The sequence below is a fragment of the Oxyura jamaicensis genome, chromosome 3, assembly GCF_011077185.1.
Source record: "Oxyura jamaicensis isolate SHBP4307 breed ruddy duck chromosome 3, BPBGC_Ojam_1.0, whole genome shotgun sequence".
NCBI lineage: Eukaryota > Metazoa > Chordata > Aves > Anseriformes > Anatidae > Oxyura > Oxyura jamaicensis.
In genome coordinates, this window is record NC_048895.1 from 10,349,980 (window position 1) to 10,369,746 (window position 19,767).

Consider the following 19,767-nt stretch of genomic DNA (forward strand, 5'->3'; position numbering starts at 1 on the left):
GCTAGCTCTTGCTTGTTTAAAAGCCATTCCACCCTTCCTCTAACTTTACTGTGACGTTCTGATATCTGAGAGCATAAGTCAGAGGTCTCTGAAGAGAACAGAGATATGTAACACACGAAGTACATTTGATTGAGTAACAGTTTTAAACTAAAAGAGGGTAAGTTGGATAAAATAAATTCTTTACTGTGAGGGTGATAAAGCACCAGGCCAAGTTGCCTGGAGAACTTGTGAATGCCTCATCCCTGGAAGTGATCAAGGCCACTTTGGGCAACCTGGTCTAGTGGGTGGCATCCCTGCCCATGGCAGGGGGTTGGAACGAGATGATCTTTAAGGTCCCTTCCAACTTAAAACACTCTGTGATTCTGTATGATCTGCAAACTTCTTGCAAATTTTAAGCTGTGTGTGGTTTGAGTGTCATATGGGTTGGGTTTCTTGGTTTTGTCTATCAATAGAACTGATTTCTGATCGTGTCTGTTCTTTCTTTATAGATGCTTTGAGGGTGATATGTCTGCGAGTGCTTCAGGTTTCTCCTACAAGATGTGTTCCACAAATCCAACCAATTGGGTTACCTTCGACGACGAGCCACTCTTCCAGTCACCTCAGAAATTGGTTGATAATCACAGCAGTTGTAAAGCAAATGGCCTTAAACTCAATCTTTCTAACGTGCATGAATCTTCAAGTCGATCATCTTCTACAGGCAGCACTCCACTCTCGTCTCCTGTAGTTGACTTCTACCTAAGCCCTGGGCCCCCCAGTAACTCTCCACTGACCACACCAACCAGAGACTACCCAGGCAGTCCGTGCATCCAGAACCCTGGGATTCATATCCTGTATCCTATTCCTGAATGGCCATCAAATGTTAACCTTCCGTCACCTGGGGTTTGCTCATCCCTCAACTTGCAGAAATCCAGCAGCCTTCCTTTGACTAATGACAATCCAGTTAAGACTTCATTCTCCAAATCAACAGATGAGGGAAACCCTGATCTGCAAGGAAGCTGTGGCAAGTCAGGAGAGTCGTTGACACTGGGGCGCTTCCCCCACTTCCAGAGTGACTGTGGCTTTTCCAGTCCCTTTTGGAAGGAAGGATGCTCACTCAGCACATCACCAGCTAATGTTAACACGTGCAGGAAGGACAAAGCGATTAACAAAGGCATTTGTCATTCTAAAGAAAAAGAAGTTTACCATGACCAGAAGAGCCTTAACCAGGGCTCCTTCAGCTACATCTGTGAGAGGCTCGAACACCTGCAGGCTGATGGCTCTGACACTGTGGGAAGCCTTCCCATCTCCAGTGCTCACGCGTGGCACAAGCAATCCCCAGCTGTTCCTCACGGCCTGTTCAGGAGCAGGAAAGCTGATGGATGGCCATTCATGCTGCGCATTCCTGAAAAGAAGAACATGATGTCGTCTCGGCAGTGGGGTCCTATTTACCTGAGGGTTCTAGCTGGAGGTGTGTTGCAGATGTACTATGAAAAGGGCCTTGAGAAACCTTTCAGAGAATTCCAGCTGCAGCCACACTGTAAGCTATCTGAACCCAAACTAGAGAGCTATAATGTTTCAGGAAAAATCCACACCGTGAAGATTGAGTGTGTCTCTTACACAGAGAAAAGGAAGTATCATCCCAAAGTAGAAGTGATCCATGAGCCGGAGGTTGAGCAGATGTTAAAGTTAGGAACCACGGATTATAATGACTTCACTGATTTCATTGTAACAGTTGAGGAAGAGCTTATGAAACTTCCTACCATTTCTAAGCAAAGGAGAAATTATGAAGAACAAGAAATGACTCTAGAAATAGTGGATAACTTCTGGGGGAAAGTCACTAAAGCAGAAGGAAAGCTTGTAGAAAGTGCTGTCATCACACACATTTATTGTTTGTGTTTTGTGAATGGAAGTACTGACTGCTTTCTAACACTGAATGACCTGGAACTCCAGAAGAGGGATGAGCATTACTTTGAGAAGGATGTGGAGAAGAAATGGATCAATATTCTCGATTCCTATTTCCATAGCTGTGTCAAAACACAGGAATTTGAGCAATCGCGCATTATTAAGTTTACACCCCCTGATGCCTATAGGCTGGAGCTAATGCGTTTCAGGACACAGTATCATGGAGAAGACCTTCCGTTTTCTGTGAAGGCTGCAGTAGTGGTTCAGGGGGCATATGTAGAGCTTCAGGCTTTTATAAATATGTCTTCAGCTACAACACGTTTACCCTCTGTGAAATACTGTGAAAATGTTATGATACGCTTTCCAGTTCCTGTTCAGTGGATCAAAGCACTTTGGACCATGAACCTCCAAAGGCAGAAGTCCCTAAAAGCAAAAATGAATAGAAGAACATGCCTTGGTTCTTTACATGAGATTGAATCTGATCCCATAATACAAGTCTCAGTTGGAACGGCGAAATATGAAAGTGCCTACAGGGCTGTTGTGTGGAAGATAGACAGGCTTCCAGATAAAAACTCAAGTAAATAATTTGCGCTATAAATTGATGGGTTTGGGTGCACATCTTCTCAGGATTTTGCCCCATTTTTATGCTGCTGTGCATCCATCAGCTTCATTACTTCTGATTTGTGTCTGTATTGGTGGAAGCTGGACTAATCTTTCCAAAAAAATAGCCTTAATTTTTTTTTTTTTTTTCCAAGGGCATTTTCCCAATTCAATGGAGGCAGATGTATTACTGTCACTAATCTTAAGGGTGCATTAGTGTGGAAGTGGATCTCATCATTCTGAGTAAACCTCAAGCCTATAGTAAAAAATAGATGGGAGGGTTTATGCTTCACAGGTTTGTCCTGGACAGTGCAGGGATGGGAAGCAAATGCTGGTAGATGAAATGATTTGTTCACCCAGTGTCATACAGTTAATAGAAAAGGTGGTACTGGAACCGCTGTATCCTAGATTTCTAGCATCTTTCAAAAAATGGTAGGTATGATATATAACTAGAAGGTGCTGTGGTCAAGCTTGTAGCAACTTGACAGTGCTTCTGCAAAGGCTGTATCTATTGCCTCTTTATGGGTTTGTGTATTGAGATGATATGTTCATGGCAGTAGCTGCACTGCCAGAAAATGCCTCCCACTTTATTCCGGTTTCTCTCTGGTGCTACTACCTCTCTAGATACTTGCTGCAGTAAAGCCAGTTAAGTGTATAGTCATGCACATGGGAATTGTTAATTTTTCTCTAAGCAAAATAGTTGGTTTATATTAATTGAGGGAAAGAATTTTGGAGGGCAGGAAAATACAAATACATGGTTTTAAAATTCCTGTTCTCAATCATGTTACCAGATTACTAGGCCACGTTATCCTTTTCTAAAGGCATGCAAGTTCTTGACAGAAGCATCATTCTGACTTAAGTTCCGTAGGGTGACGGCACCTGATCCTTTTCTTGGATAGGCATTTTATGTATATGAGACTTCGGGGATCTGTGTCAAACAAGGGCATCTATTAAAGTATTTGCCTAAAACATCTGCAAAATCTGTACTTTTAAAAAGGCAGTAGGTGTGTAGTATTTACAAATAGCTTGGGCTAGTCTTGTAACATCCTAACTATCTGGACTAACTACCACTTTAAAACATTCAGAAGAGAGTTAGTCTTTGAATTCCTAGTTTCAGGTATGCTAGTACTAATCTGACATGGCCACTTACTACTTCTGACAGCTAGATGTGTGAGCAGGTGAGACTGCATTCAAAGCAGTTAAACGCCCCCACATACCCCAACAAGCAAACAAAACCTCCTGTGGATTACTTTCTTCTCATTTTTAACTAGCAGTAAAATATATTTAATCTGCTCGTTAGTTTAATTATGATTTTTTTTACAGTTTCATATTTGAATACTTCTGATTGTTGCTTATGTCACTGAAGTATCAGATTGAAAGAAAAACTGAAGCAGGAGCAAATGAAAAAGCAATAGTATCCTGAGCCTACGTGTGAATTAGATTACTTTTGGCATTGAAATGCCATTCCGAAGTGTCTGGCATCAACATGCTAATGTGATGTTTGTGAGAGTATGAATTACTGCATGCCTGCTGGCAGAGTACAGTGAATCTTTTCACTAATGATACTGCACAGAAGTACTGGTGCCTTTTGTGTTGTACATTGGGTCTTGTTTAGGCAATGAGGTCTTTTGAACCTTGAGCAATTTTGCCTTTCAGTTTCTATTGATCTGCATAGTGCGAGAGAGGGCACAAATGCTGCAGTGGTCAGATTTGGAAAGGGCATTGTGTTAACACCATCTTGGTTCTTCCCCTTCCTTTGCTTTGGAAGAAGCTGTGGCCGGCCTTCAGCTGTGGCCAATGCCATACGTTTTTTCCTGGGTCCCCACAAATTGTTGGCTATTTGGAGAAGAGCCTTCCACTTTGCATGCTGCTTGCTACCTTGGTATCTCACGTTCTGCTCAATGGTGGGGGCAGAAAAGGCACAGCATCAGCAGCTGGACTAATGCAAGGCAGGAAGCTGAGCCAGAAGTGATGGTTGGGGGTGTGCTTTCTCAAGACTTAAGGGACTGCCTGTGTGGGTTGCTTTTAATACTTTTTGCTCTTTATGTACTGAAGGGCTGCAATGAGGTCTCCCTGGAGTCTTCTCTTCTCCATGCTGAACATCCCCCAGCTCTCTGAGCCTCTCTTCACAGGAGAGGTGCTCCAGCCCTCTAAACATCTTTATGGCCCTCCTCTGGACCCAGGATGCAGTTGGCTTTCTGGGCTGCAAGTGCTCACTGCTCACTGTTGGCTCATGTCAAGCTCTTTGTCCCCCAGAACCCCCAAGTCTTTTCTGCAGGTCTGCTCTCGAGTTCTTCTCCCAGCCTGTACCCATTTCTGGGATCGCCCTCACACAGGTGCAGCACCTTGCACTCGGACTTGTTGAACCTCATTAAATTCATGTGGGCCCAGTTCTCAAGCTTGTCCAGGTCCCTTTGGATGGTGTCCCTTCCACTCAGCTTGGTGTCATCTGCAGCCTTGCTGAGGGTGCACTCGATCCCACTGTCTATGTCATTGATAAAGCTATTAAACAGCACCAGTCCTGAGTTGGACTCCTGAGGGACACCGCTAGTCACCAGCCTTCACCTGGACACAGAGCCATTGGTCATAACTCTCTGGTTGCAGCCATCCAGTCAATTCCTTATCTACCAAATAGTCCACCCTTCAGATCCATCTCTCTCCAGTTTAGAGATAAGGATATTGTGTGGGACCGTGTCAAAGGCCTTACAGAAGTCCAGGTAGGTGACATGGCTTGGTCTTCCCTTGTCAACTGATGCAGTCACTCCATCACAGAAGGCCACCAGACTGGTCATGCATGATTTGCCCTTGGTGAAGCCCTGCTGGCTGTCTCAGAGCACCTCCTTGTCCTGCACGTGCCTTAACATTGTTTCCAGGAGGATCTGTTCTGTGATCTTGCCAGGCACAGAGGTGAGGCTCACCAGTCTGTAGTTCCCTGGGTTTTCCTTTCTGCCCTTGTTATAAGTGGGAGTGATGTTTCCCTTTTTCCAGTCACCAGGGACTTCACCTGACTGCCAGGACTTTACAAATATGATGGCAGATGGCTTTGCAACTACTTCAGCCAGCTCCTTCAGGACCCTGGGTTGTATGTCATTAGGCCCCATAGACTTGTAGCTGTTCAGTGTCATCAGGTGGTCTCGAACCTGCTCTTCACATACAGTGGGAGGGATTTTGCTCCCCCTGCCTAGAGGTTCAGGGACTTGAGATATGAGAGGCCTGACTGGCAGTGAAGTCTGAGGTAAAGATCTTGTTGAGTATCTCAGCCTCCTCCGTGACTGTTGTTACCAGTTACCCCTTCTCATTTATCAGTGGGGGTACACTCTCCTTGGTCCTTCTTTTCTGGCCAATATACCTACAGAATCTCTTCTTGTTATTTTTGCATAATAAGCCCAGCCAGCTTGCTGCCCAGAGCACTCTTGCCCCACCTGGCCAGGTGCATTCTCAAAAGTGTGTCCGAGATCACAGAACCCCAAACCCTGAGCATGGCACCAGCTACACAGCCAGTCATTCACCTATCTGTTCGTCTCCTTCTCGGGTCCCAGTCTGCCGCTGGGAGGACAGAGGAGAACACAGTTCATTCATCTTAAGATTTGTTGTGCACAATTAAACTCAGATTGACGTTATTTGAAAGTAAGAACTACTTTATTTTATTATTATTTTTTTGTTGTTGTGGCATTCTACATTAGCTTAAACTTTTGATGGTTGAATAATTCCTGTGGCTGATGTCTGAAAAATCATCTCTGTCCTTCAAATGCTTATGTGTTTGAGGAAACATTTCAATAGAATTACTGCCTGGTCAAATTTAAAAGCCTTTAACCAAATTTTCTCCACACATTTAACCTTTGAAAATAAAACTGTCCTAAGTTGTGGCAAAAATCTTAAGATAGTCAAACTAATAGAAATATGTAAACATTCATAATACTTTTATTGGAAGGAGAAAAATATGCTGAGGTTTTTGCTTTGAAAAAGCCTTTATTCAATGCTTAGAAAAAAAAAAAAAAAAAGGAGAGGGAGAGGGGAAGGAAAGGTTATATATAGTTTATAGACATTGAAATATGTTAGTATCCACTGGATTCTATTAAATTGCTTCCTTGGAAGAGTGCTGGCCATGCCAAGTCTATGTCAGCTGTGAGATACCCCAGATTTTTAAAAGCTGCCTGTGCTTACTCAGGTACAAAAATGGAAAGTTTGTAGCGTGAGTGTTAGTATTAATTAAAAAAAAAAAAAAAAAAAAAAAAGTTTTAAAGGCTTGAAGTTTGAAGAATTGCTCAAATGAAGTTTCTGCAAATCGTGCGAATATAAACTTCGTGAAAGCAGAACTCAAAATGTTCTACGCTTCCATATATAATGATTTCAGCACAGTATTGCCTCCAGCCTTTGCACTGGAGAAGCTCTGCATGTGTGCTGCCTGGGGAGTTGGGGAGATGTTAGTCCTGTAATCACTGTTCTGATCTCTTGCTGTGTAAATTTGCGCCCTGTAGTGTTTCCTGCAAGGAAACCTCAGATAAGGTTGCTTGAATGCTACTCATACGGTGATGGAGTGCTAAATAGTGTGAGTAAAGGCAGCAAAGTTAGGGTATTAATTTTTTGTGAAGTGCTATCTGAATGATAGGTGATGGTTTGAATCTCACTTGATAGCTTTTTTTTTTTCTCCTCTCTTCAAAGGAAGGGAGCAAGAATTTAGAACATTTTTGGGTTTGCCAGATTGTCACATGTAAAATAGGGAATGACTCAGGTCTCTCAATTCCAAAAAGCTGTAGCAAGTTGCCTAGACACCTAAAAAAAACCTAGACTCAGGTTTTCTGTCTCCTAAGTCAGCCATTAAAAGCTCAGTTATCTCCCCAGATTTTCCAGTGTCTCCACGATGCCTGAAAGGGTAGATGTTGGATAGCTAGATAGCCTTGCGTCTGAATAATATGCTAACAATAAAGCTAACGTCTTAGCTTTCACTGGGCAACTGTAAAGACATACACCCTGCCTGCTATACCTGCTGTAGCCAACTTGTCTTCCTGCATTTTCTTTGGTTCTGGCCAACTTCTCACTTACTCAGCGTTGCTGGTTTTGCTGTTGTTGATTTTGGTTGGTTGTTTTGGAAAAAGGTCTTACACGTGCAACCTCTCTTTCTTCTAACTCCAGTGTAGCACAAGGCTGGGAAGCAATAGTTTTGTGGAGCGCAGGTAACAAATACTAGCTGGTTTTAGGAGAAAACTAAGGCAATGCTCACCTTCTTTTGAAGTGTTGGGTAGTCACGTCGTTGTCTGACAGCTGGTGGGAAGGGGTCGCTACATGCCCCTACCGTGGCCCTGTGGTGGGCAGAGGAACTGGTTTGCAAGTGAAGAAGTGAGAGCCTCTGGCACTGATCTTGGTGCAGGAGGTAGGTGGGCTGGGAGGAGTTCTGTGTCTTGGGGGTAGCTAAAAGGGTCCAGGGGAGGCTGCTCCAGAGGACACAGGGCAGTAGCCCTATCCAGATCCCAAAACTAATGTCTGCTTTTACAGGCTACCTCCTAGGGGAAAGAAAGGATCCAGAACTTAAGAGATCCCAACACTGAAACATCGAGTGCTCTGCCTCTCACAGTGTATATTAGCTGGAATGTAAGCCCAGAGGGCTTTTTAAGTGTTAGGTGATCCCTGAAAATTAACTATGCCATGTCTAACAGAGACCTTCTAGCAGCAGGCCATGAGTAAAGGCCCATTTATGCCTTCATCTGGGCTCAAGTGGGCATCTGCCGTGAGACATTTACCATCAGATAGCTGTCCAGGAGAATGCCAAGCAATTTTGTGGTTTCCCATTCTTGGAAGACAAAATACTTTTCCAAACAATTCCCATCACTACTAATTTCTTCATGGGCCTCCCTCCCACAACAGGAAGATGCTGAATTTGATCTCCAAAAGTCCCTAGATGTACACCCTTTTGTATCTACCACAGATGGACTCCAAACAAGATGCTGCTGGACAAACCCTTTCTCCTCAGATCCTTGCTCAGCCCTAGCCCTAGAGGCTGAGAGAAACCCTCTTCTTACCATGTGCCATCGTAGTGTTGCGACTGCTGCTGTTTTGCCTAGGGTTGAGTTGCTGCCTGTGCAGCGTGATGCATGCTTTTGTAAAGAAACCTGGGGGATTTCATAGCCAGTGGCTGATACTCTCCCGTGGTGCAAGATAACATCTGCTGTGTATACAGAATTATTTTCTGAAATCTGCTTCAGATCTCTCAACATTAAAAATAGTTACAGAGAGGAGAATCATTTAGGATAAGGATTGAATGCTGTATATGCTGGAAGCAAGCCTGCAGTGGATGCCTGTAAACCAGCCACTTAGAGAGTCCAGACAGTGCAGGAATGCACTTGTCCAGTGGCAGACACAGTCTGGGCTGAAGTGGTGGCTGTAACAATGCTGCTGTGTTTGCGTGGCTTTGGGTGAACTGACAGAGAGAGAAAAAACAATCGCAGTCAGCAAATATCTCTTAAATGGTTGATTGTTGTTGTTATATGTGGAGGAGAAAAAGATTATGTCCCCCCCCACATTATCTGAATTTCAGAGGTTATAATCCAAAGGAGATTTCTCAATCCTTTTTTCCCCATTCCTCACCTTTTCTTCCAGCCAGTCAAATTTTAACTGTTGTTGAACAAAGGAAGGAAGAGGGAGGGGATATTAAATTATATTAATAATAATTTAGTAGTCAATACCAAAAAGTAAAAATGTTATTTTAGTGAGTATGTTTAAGACAATATGAATTTCATGCTCTTTAAACCTGGATTGATGGGGTCCTTTGGCTTCCTTCCAGCGTTGGGATGAAATCTGGAGGGCAGTTACTGAGTTAAACTTTCTTCTGGTGAACTCAGGGACTGGTATATTTGACAGAACTCTATCCATCAAAAGCGATCAAATGTAAATTACTTTCTAAAACTGAAAATGGCCTGGCTTGGGCAGGCCTTGAGGCAGGTGGTGGGGGAAACTCAGACAAGATGCTGCTGCATATGTAGCTTCCACCTGCCGTGCAAGGGGATGTGCCCAGCCCAGGACGCCTAGGTGCACTGGAGATGATGTGGCTGCTGTAGGGAAACTGCTGCAGGTTCAGCTACTTCTTATGGAAGGACTTCTTTATTATTATTTTTTTGTCTTGCCAAATGCCTGTGAGCATTTTAATATGGAATGTTATAGGGATGACTCCTATGGGATAGATAAAGCTCAGTGTATGATAGCCCCATCTTTAATATTTTCATCATTTGGATGCAAAATTGGTTCCTGCCACTGGAGAAAGCAAGAATGGGACACTTTTGCCCAAATGTTGCGATGCCATTCAATATAATGGATAAAAAACATATACTGCCAGGCTTGCCTTCAGCAAAATCTGGCCAATCCTTTCTCTGCTTTTCTCTGCCTACAGCCAAATGGTAGTTAGTTGTTTATGCTGATGCTTAAAATCCTGGAGAGGAGGGGAAACACAAAACTGCTACTTTTTGCCTTGAAGAATTTGGAGATGCAAATTTGATAGAAAGGCTTCTTTTCATTCCGTTTTACTGCTTTCATGCACAGTGATCCTGCTGACCTTGGTTCCTGCGGAAGGCATGTGTTTCACCCTCGTGTTCCTGTGGCCCAGGTGAAGGAGAAATGGTTTTCCATGCCATTTCCACATTATAACAGGACAGTTACTTCAGCAGTATTATCTTTTAGAAGAAGCAGGCAGGATATGTTCTTTTCCCAAAGCAGAAACAAAGCTAGGAAGGGAATCCAGCTAGCCTGTATCTTGGCAGCTGGGACATACCTTGTTTGAGCTGCAGTCTGAGCTGTACCTTTATCTTCCTGCTATAGACAGACTGTAATAAATGATGTTACACAAGATAGTGCTAGCTCTTAAAAGGAATACCCCAGGAAAACTATAGCAGAGAGCCCTGGAAAAGGGCGGTGGTTGTACACAGGGAGGCATCTTGGCTAAGTTGGGGTCTTCCAGTTTTTATTTTTCTATAACAGTAAAATAAGAAATATATTCTGAAGTGAAAACTTTCTTTCCTAATAGTCTGAATTTAGCAGCCATTTCCCTACATCTGTACTACTCTTCTTAATCAGAAGCTGAGAGGATCTACTAAATCACTTGTAAATTAATTTGTAAAACTACAGTCATTGTGAAAAGTGTGCTGAAGCAGCAAAAGATGACAGCTGGAATAATGTTGTACTATGTAACAGCTATGTACTATGTAACAGATAAAAGATAGAGCTGTGGTCTTCTGCCAGCAGACTAACCATATGTTATAAACAAAGAAAAAATAATTAACTGATTTTGTGTGTTTGCTGTGCTTTATCTTTTCCAAGGTTCAGATCATCCACACAGCCTGTCTTACAAGCTCGAGCTTGGATCAGACCAGGAAATACCTTCTGACTGGTACCCATTTGCTACTGTACAGTTTGTCGTTCATGATACCTGTGCATCAGGAACAGAAGTCAAGTCACTGGGCCTAGAGAGTGATGTGCAGCCGCAGAAGCATGTGATTCAGAAAGCTTTTTACAATTGCCAGGTATCCAGGGCTGTGTTTCCAATTTTTTCCTTCTCTTCCCCTACCCCACTCCCTCCATACAGTATTTACAAAGCAAATCTGCTTTGTATTCTAACCATATCTTGCATGTGCTTGTGATAACGACTTCAAGCAAAAGAATCATTAAAAAATAATTCCTTGTCTCATCAAAGATGATGCTGAAAGGCAAATGCAGCCTTACTTTTCCTCGGTGAGCTATATTTGGGAGTAGTGATTTTGAAATCTGTTCAGTCTGGAAATATTTTGATTCTGTGTCAAAGCTCTTATTTGTGCCATTGCTGCAAATGACACTTCTAGTGCCCCCCATTGTTTGCTAATCCTACCTGTTTTTTGTTTTCTAATTACAGGTTGAAATTGAAAAGAAGTGGATTAGGCTTGATGGAGAAGATCCAGATAAGGCTGGCAACTGCTTAATGCAGTGAAAGAGGACAGCAGGCATCATCACCGTGATATTAGTAGGAATCAATTCACATTGGAAATTCTGTTGTTAGAAAAAATGCATTGATCGCATTGATCGTGTTTATCCTAAGCTAGGTCATCAAATATATTTTTAAGTGCTTTTGGGTTTGTTGCTGCAAATCAGCACTCATTTGATTGGCTTGTGTTCCAGTCAGGTTCCCGTCATGGGAAAAACAGGATGAGCAAGGTCTACTTGTAAAGATTTGCAGGATGTGAGCACTTACTTGACTGTAAGATATTTTTTTTCCTGTTGCATATCTCTGACTTGGGAATAATCTCATAGTCCATATTGAAACCTAACGACACTGCTCAAAGAGTTCATGTCACTTGGACATGCAATGCTCAGCAATAAAAATTGCCAGAGCACTTATGTGCAGAACAACTTATGTGTAAGGTCCAGCAGGGCCAATTTCAGTTTTTTTAAATGGCGTTTGAAAACCTATGTCCCCCGTGTTTTTGTTCTCCTCAATTTATGTGAGCAAAACAAGCTGTAATATTATTCTCTATGAGAGCCTCAACTAATGAATTATAAACTGGGTGATTTAATTGGTAAAATGGGAAAAGTTCCTCAGCAACAATATTCCTCATTTTTTCTGTGGCAGTGAGTGTTTCCTCCCCAGCACTTTTATAGGTTCATTCAAAGTAATCTCTTGGGCACAGAAAAAAAAAACATATGGCAGATGTGATTAAAGTGTTTGTGCCAGCATCAGGCTTTTTTTTTCCCATTGTTGCAGCAAGTGAGGGGGCATATTCTCAGCAAGCGTAAATCGGTCCACTCCCATTTCAGTTGATGAAGCTTTGATAATTTACAGCAGCCCACAGGCTGAAAAAATGGTGAGTTGCTACTGATTTTGCCTTTAGGATTTAGGGTCCAGATGTTGGTTTGGAAACTGCAGAAGCTGCTGCATTGGTGCTCTGAAGAACTTCAAGACAGAGGGCGTATTTTTTCATGCATGGAAAGTGAGGTATTTTCATCATGCTGCTGGCTGTAATGGCATTTTGGAGGGGAAACAATGCAGGAATAGACTATTGCAAGGGAAGTGAAAGTGGGACACTTAAGCAGGTAGCTACTAACCCTATATTAATGTGTTAACTTCCTATTATTGTAATTTAGGAAGGTTTTCTAGCTTTTCCACATAGCCATTATCCCCTTAGTCATTTTATGCAGGCTGTAATTCCTGCTCTGTTAAAAAGTCTGATAAATTAAAAAAATACTCTTGATAATTTTTTTCCTGCAGTTTTCCTAAAATTATCCTCACTTCAAACTGAAATTATTGGAGAATACAGTAATACACTAAGTCTCACTTTATATTTTGCCACAGCTTGTAACTGTTTATATGAGCACTGTGTAAAAATACAGATAAATGTTATTGCCCAAAAGTAGAAAAATCTGGGATATGTACTGAGAAAATTACCAGTCTGAGGAAACAGAAGGCCATAATATGAACATAGTTCACCACAATAAACTTTTCCACCCATTTGGAAGCTGAGAATGAAATGCGTAATAGATTCCATAGTAAGTCCTGGGGGCAGGTTTTTATGGGTATTACATTGCCAAAGCCCAAAATAGACTATTATGGTATTTTGTCTTCTCTATATATCCTTTTTATTAGCAGATTATATTATCATAAATCTAAGCAAGCATTTGAGTACAGTAGGTATCCAAATATGTCTCAGATGTTGCATCCTCATCCCTGTTCTGACTTTAGTAGCCATTAGCACCTTCAAGTCATGTTTAGTTTGTTTTTCTTCACATTCAATTTCAGTTTGTTTACTTCTCAGCTGAACTGAGTGGCACAGTGAACAGTAGGGCAGAATGTTCATACTTGGCATCACGGCAGAGCTCGGCAACTCACTTAAATCCGTGGTTATACTAGAGCTGTAAAGCAGCTTTTTAATTCATCTTTCTTGGTAGTGAGTCCGCATTGTGTCTGGCATGGTGCGAATGATCATTCAGCCTTGCTGAAATTGTTAACATAAAAAGATCAAGCTACAACTTTACCTGTGTAGCACAATCTTGGATTTCCATCTGAGGCTTGCCAGACTCTGTTACTTTAATAAGACTTGGATCGGGATTGCAGGGAATCCATTCCACAGAAATACTCCTGTATTGGAAGGAAGCTACTCTGTTTAATGCATAGCTTTCAATTTAAACCTGACAATTAGTGAAGCCTAAGGCTGAATAATTACCCTGTTCAGTTTCAAACTGCTGTTTGTATGCCTTACTGTCAGAATATATACAAATATGAGGCACTTTAATGAAAGAAAGTTTGGATTGTCTGACTTACCCACATCAATTTTAACTTCCTATTTTACTGCAACCTGCTAAAGCAGAAACACCCTGGCTTCCCCTTTATAATATTTCTTCTGCATTCTCTGATGCCGTTGAGTATAACCAATTGAATGAATATTCTTTGTGTTTAAGACTGACTTGCTAATGTTTTCTATGAGCACTATAGCAGGTGACAGCGAGTAAACATACTGGTTTTTATTCTTTAGAAATCTGGGCAGTAAGTCATCTAACTGTATTCTGGGACATGAGGAACAGTTGCTAAAATGTGTGCTCAGTGTCCAGCTGGCAGAAGAACTAGGGCTTTAAATAGCCCATGAGGTACATTGGCGTCATACGAGGACCCAGGTTTCACACATAGCTGTTCTCTGCATGTCCACAGCTAGCACCTGCACTCACTGAAAGTCTTCCAACTGCTTAGGTCACTCAAGATGCTGACACTTCACTAACATTTACTGCAGGGCAGTATTTAGATATTATCTGTATTTCCTTCACAAAGGAGAAGCACAGCTGGTGTGTTTTAAATTTTAAGTGTAAATCAATGAGAACGGCTATTTTCAAAGTGTTTATTTACAAAGCGTTGTATTTGCTCAAGCTGACAAACTTTCTTTGCATTAATCTTTCTTATACTACTTGTGTTAGTGTAGGTAAATTGTATTTAAGTAATTTTGGATTCAAACACCCATTGAAGTCAATGGTAGTCTTTTAACTGACAAAATGGGATCTGCATCAAAGCCTCTAAGAATAAAGGAGAGGGGGAGAAAAAGAAGAAAGGAATAGTTATAATGGGCAGGAAAAAACACAACACAGCGTAAAAGATTCTTGGTGCTAGTAAATAAGCAATCTTCAGTGCTTGCTTATTGCAACCAGAAGAGAGCACAAAAGCAAGGACAGGAGGTGTTACAGGGTGTCAAAGCCGAAGCCTTGCAGTGACTGGGAAGGATGCTTTGGCTGCCTTTGTGCAGCAGGTCTCAAGCAATGAGGATGATGGTGCGCTCCATTGAACGTGATGCCAAGCCATGGTCATCCTTATGCTCCTTGCTTTTTTTCCAGACTCAATATTAATTGTCCAGAAGTACTCTGCATCTGAAAACGTGTGTTCACATGTTGCATTTAGCTGCTTTTATTTTACTTGACAGACTTCTTAGCTGCCGTATTGGTGTCCACATCATTTTACATTTATTTTTTTGTTGACTAAACACAGTAATTAACTGCTGCAGTTAGTAATTCTTAGCTGTAATTTTGATAACTCTGAAGCAGTGCTGTTATTCTTAATGGAAAATATTTTATTTTTGTCTGTATAAATATAAACAGATCATGCTGATCTTGTAATAACACTTTGTAGATTACATATTGATTAGAAAAATAAAATTGTATTTCAAACTAGCAGTTTCTTGTCCCCTCATTAAAAAATTATCAATCTCATTTTACATTTACTGTAATTAACTGGTTGATCTTGTACCACCAAGTATTGCAGTTTATTACAATAAATAATTCTGTGTGTATGAATGGGGGACATCACTCCTGGCCTTAAATAATGCTGGTCACAGAAAGCTGAACATGCAAGATTAAAAGCAGGATCTTTGGTATCATCCTGATGATATGCAGAGGTATGCTACTGCTGTAACCTAGTTGGACTGCTCTCTGATGTGGGACCTTCTTTTCTCCATTCATCTGTAATGTTGAGTCAATTTTACCTCCTAAATGTAAACATTGACACCAAACTTTAGAAGAGATTGGAAACAGAGGGAGCAATCCACTGCCTCAAGCAAAAAAAAAAAAAAAAAAAAAAAAAAAAAAAAAAGTTATTTTAGCCCCCTTTGTGGAAAGTCGTAGCATGCCAACGAAAAGCGTTTCCACAGAGCCATGAGAACTAGTTACTGATTTTTTTTTTTTTTTCTGCTGATTATGTAGTTAATTCTGTTAAAGGGGCTGTGCAACACTTGCATGGCTTCAGGTAGATCTATTCAGAAGCAGAGTTTGGAGGAGGAAAAAAAAAAAGTGACATGATGCATATGGTCAAGTATTAGGAGAGCAGAAACCCAACCATGTTTGCTCTGGAAGGGAAGCCCAAGGAAGATGATCCTTGAGCAGTGGGTCCTCACACAAATGCTTCCAAGATTTGACATGGCAGTGCAGCTTAATCTTCATGTGTCTGTCATTATTCTTCAGTAGAGTTGACTTGGTATCAATGAGGCAACAAACAAGAAAACCTTACTGCCAGACTGTGCTTGATCCACCTGTTCCCAGTTCATGCGCCTGACTGATTTTAGCAGTATCGAATTGCAGGTGTTGGAAAAAAAAATGCTGCTGGTGCAAAGGGCTTCTGTGGTTGCTCAGACTTATCCCTCTCCAAATTATTAAATGCAAAGTTAGACATAGCAAATTGGGCTTGAGCAAAACATGCTGCTCTTCCCTTACATAACTTCACACTCAGACTGCTGGATTTCAGCAATCATCTGCCCAACTGCTGGATTCAAACCATTAAGGACCCATCTGCTCAACTCTAAAACTCCCAGCAGCCAATTCAGATAAGGAGAAATAATGTTCCAGGCGCCTCCACCTACAGCCTCCCACTGCACCCTGACTCCATGTGGTTCTGAACATGCGTGTAGGTAGTGCCTCTTCGTCCTGCTCATCTCTTAGGCACAGGAGAGTGGAGCTGGGGAGCCCAAGAGCAGGACTGGAGCTTTTCTTGGGGACAGAGGGAGGGAGGTTGAAGATTTAGGAGAGGCAAGGTTTATTTCATCCTTAATTAGGCTTAATCATGCTACAAAAATCTCTGGGTGTATCAAGGAGCAGAGCTGTACAGAACTATTCAGTGTATTCAATCCACTGGTAGTGCCTTTTTTATCCAGCAGTTTGTACAGGTCAGAGCCCTTCTTATGCTCCCCTATGTCACGAAAGTTTGTCATTAAATTGAACTAAGGGACAGCTTTTTCTACAGTTCCTCTGATGAAGTGGTTTAAATGAGGTAAAAAGGGAGGCATTTGAGGAAATGAGTCCCACGTGATAAATGGGAGAGGTCCATTTATTAAACATGTCCCAGTGTTATCTGTCTGAGAACTCCAAAAGAAATTACGGAGCTTGTAACTAAATCACACTATTTATAGAATTGGTTATGATACTACAGTGCCATGTATATAAGAATCAACAGCTGAAAACAAAGGCAGTGTGTTACAGAGAATAGCTTTAAAATGAAATTACAGGTCTGACCACGTCGAGGCATTTGCACAGGGACTGCCCAGATCCTGCAACCACTTCCTTCTACGAGTGATTACATTTACTTGGAAAGAAGGGCAAGATGGTAGTTGTAAAATAATGCCTTAAAAAAATTGTGTAGACCTCTGGTTATTTATGTTCCTCAGCAGCAATACTAGATTTTAACAGGAGAGGGCATTCACTACCAAGCATCTGAGTTTGCTGAGGGTTCTGTTTCTAGAGGTAAGGCATTTGAAAATGGTATTTTTTTAAAAATGATTAATAAAGGTTCATCATCCAAAAATAAATCTTCTCCAGACATCATGTACCAAGAGGAGTATAAATAATTACAAATTAAAACCTGTCCAGTAAATGAATGCTTGAGGTGCCCTTAAGCAGCCTTACCCCAAATGCTGACAAAACCCTGAAAAATCAAGAGTGTCTGAACAGCATACTAATGTTTTTGATAGCCTGACTTCTAAAACACTTGTGAGCTGTTAAAGAAACTGCAGTGTGGAGACCTGGATTGGAAGCTGAACTGAGATGGATGGAACCTGGATGTTGTTCCTGACTGCCATTTGTGAGCTTCATGCAGACAGTTGGTGTGTTTCTTCTCTTAGAAGTGGGGGGAAATGCTAACAAAATCTGTAAGCATGAGAATCACAACAGGTTTGCATTTTATATTGCAGGACACTGATCCTGTGTTAAGATCACCAATATCAACGGTATTAAGTATTGCTATTAACAGATTTTTTATATTTTTTGTTGTTCAGAAGAAATTTAATTTAAAGATGTAAGTAACCAGGCTTTTTCATGCTTGTTCAATTGACATACTGAGTGAAAAGACACCTTCTCTAGTAATTTCTAAAAGAAATTATATAAAGTAGCTGCCAGACCTCAGATAAAAGCCTAAGTGTCTTGGTTAGCAAAAGTGCCCTCTGCAACCTTCCTGTGCAGCTTGGAAAGCTGTATTCCCTTCTCTGTTTTTCACTTTCTCCTAAGCGATAGCAGTGCTTTGGTATTCAGCAACAATATAAAGGGTATGATTTACAACACACGTGGTACGGCCACAGTGCCTTGCACTGGTGATATGACTTAGGTACATACAAATACAGAGACAGTCAAACTGAAATGCAGGATGAAGCTCATTTGCTGTAAATGTCCATGCTGACATACCCAAAGTAACCTGACCTCTATCTGAGATAGCTGAGAAGTCCTTTGGTATCAAGATCCCCAAACTCCCACTCTTTTTGAAGTTGGCTGTACAAATTGTTCCAATGTCAAGGAACTTTGTAACTCCTTGATAAACGAGGGGTCATAGATAGCAGGAAACTCATTTATGTATGCTCTTTTTTTTTTCTTTTTTTTTTTTTTTTTCATTTTTCTACCTTTCAAAAAATTGCTGTACAGTATGCTGGCAGATAGATGGCTATGTATCAGGTTCATCTGTCTCATGAATAAGTTGCAGCCAGCTGCAGGATCACCACCTGCAACCTTCAGTGTCCAGTGAGATCCTAAAGGCTGCAAGTTCTTCTTGCTATTTCTTTTAACATGACAGGACTGATCAGACGGGAGAAAGAATAATGAATCTCCTGTTATGCACTATCCCAGATAGTTTCAAATGAACGACGCACTTTAAAAATGCGTACTATTATTTAAATTACTCTATGAGCAAAGCAACATGGCTTGCCTTTTTCTTGTGGAGATGCAGGGCACACAGAACAGCTGCATATGTAATTGTCACTTAATTCACGATCTAGACAGTGTCATTAAATATTTTTGTTGCAGAGCAAAATTACTTCAATAGCAAATTGCATTTGTTCTTTGTCTTACTGGCAAAAATACAACTCACAATATGATTACGGATGTTCCTTTTTTTTTCTGTAGTTCTAGGTGTTAGTTGAGCTATAAAATTAAGGGTCTGTCAGTATTTTCATTAAAATCTTTCATTCTTCAGGTTGTGTAAGCTAGCCTTAAAATCTAATGCTTAAAGGGTGAGTTTTCTCTTCACAAGTCAGACAGCACTGTATCTACATAGCAACCTAAAAATAGAAAAAGAAAGGAAAAAGAAAAAAAGATACTTCTAGGTTCTCAGAATCAGGAGAAAAACACTGATGTATGTATAGATGGAAGGAGTATAGAGGCCAGAATATATATTCTCCTACATATATGATAATAAAGAACATTTTTCCAGATGAGTAACTGCTAAACTGGTAAATCTCTGTATTAACATATGAGCAGATTGCTGCAAATGTAAGCAATAATTTGTGTAGTTGTACCAGATTGCTGCTACTTAACTGGGAGCTTCAGCTATCTCCCTGTTTATGAGGTAAGAATGACTTCCCAGTTTTACAGCAAGGTAATATGCTTTTCCAACCAGCTTGCCTACGTATATTTTTGCATTACAGGGGCAACTGTAGTTCTCTTCCCTCCTGTTCTCAGGACAAAACCTCTTTTCCTCCATGTACAAAACCTGAGGTTTCAGACTGCTTCACGTTGTGCTAGTGCTCAGGGTCCAAACTGGGTGCCTCAGTTGCCTTGTACTTTGCACAGGGCCTGGTCCCTCTTTGAACTCTGGAGCTGAAAGAAGAAACTTGGGTTTAGTAACCAGTACTCAGCTGTGTCCCAGTGTGGCCATTCACGGTGTGTTTCAGGCACAAGGAAGAAAAAGTGAGCACAGAAATTGCATGGGGTTTTTAATACACTTTTTTCTCCAGTTTGTGCTATGAATAATAAGTTTGTAGCTTTTTTATAACATGTTTCATCAGGCTAAGGAGCAATTTTACAATAGCATCACTTTTTGCAGGCAAG

General features: G+C 41.2%; 1 protein-coding gene across 1 annotated transcript in view; it reads left to right on the top strand.

Moving 5' to 3' along the window:
• The window catches only part of STON1 (stonin 1), a 24,515-nt gene extending 9,374 nt beyond the window's left edge, over positions 1 to 15,141 (top strand). The window contains exons 2-4 of the mRNA XM_035320480.1: positions 489 to 2,458; positions 10,786 to 10,988; positions 11,354 to 15,141. Of these exons, the coding sequence (XP_035176371.1) occupies positions 505 to 2,458; positions 10,786 to 10,988; positions 11,354 to 11,428 (2,232 nt within the window). The 5' untranslated portion in view covers positions 489 to 504 and the 3' untranslated portion in view covers positions 11,429 to 15,141. The remainder of the gene's footprint in view (positions 1 to 488; positions 2,459 to 10,785; positions 10,989 to 11,353) is intronic.
• The last annotated feature ends 4,626 nt before the right edge of the window (positions 15,142 to 19,767 follow it).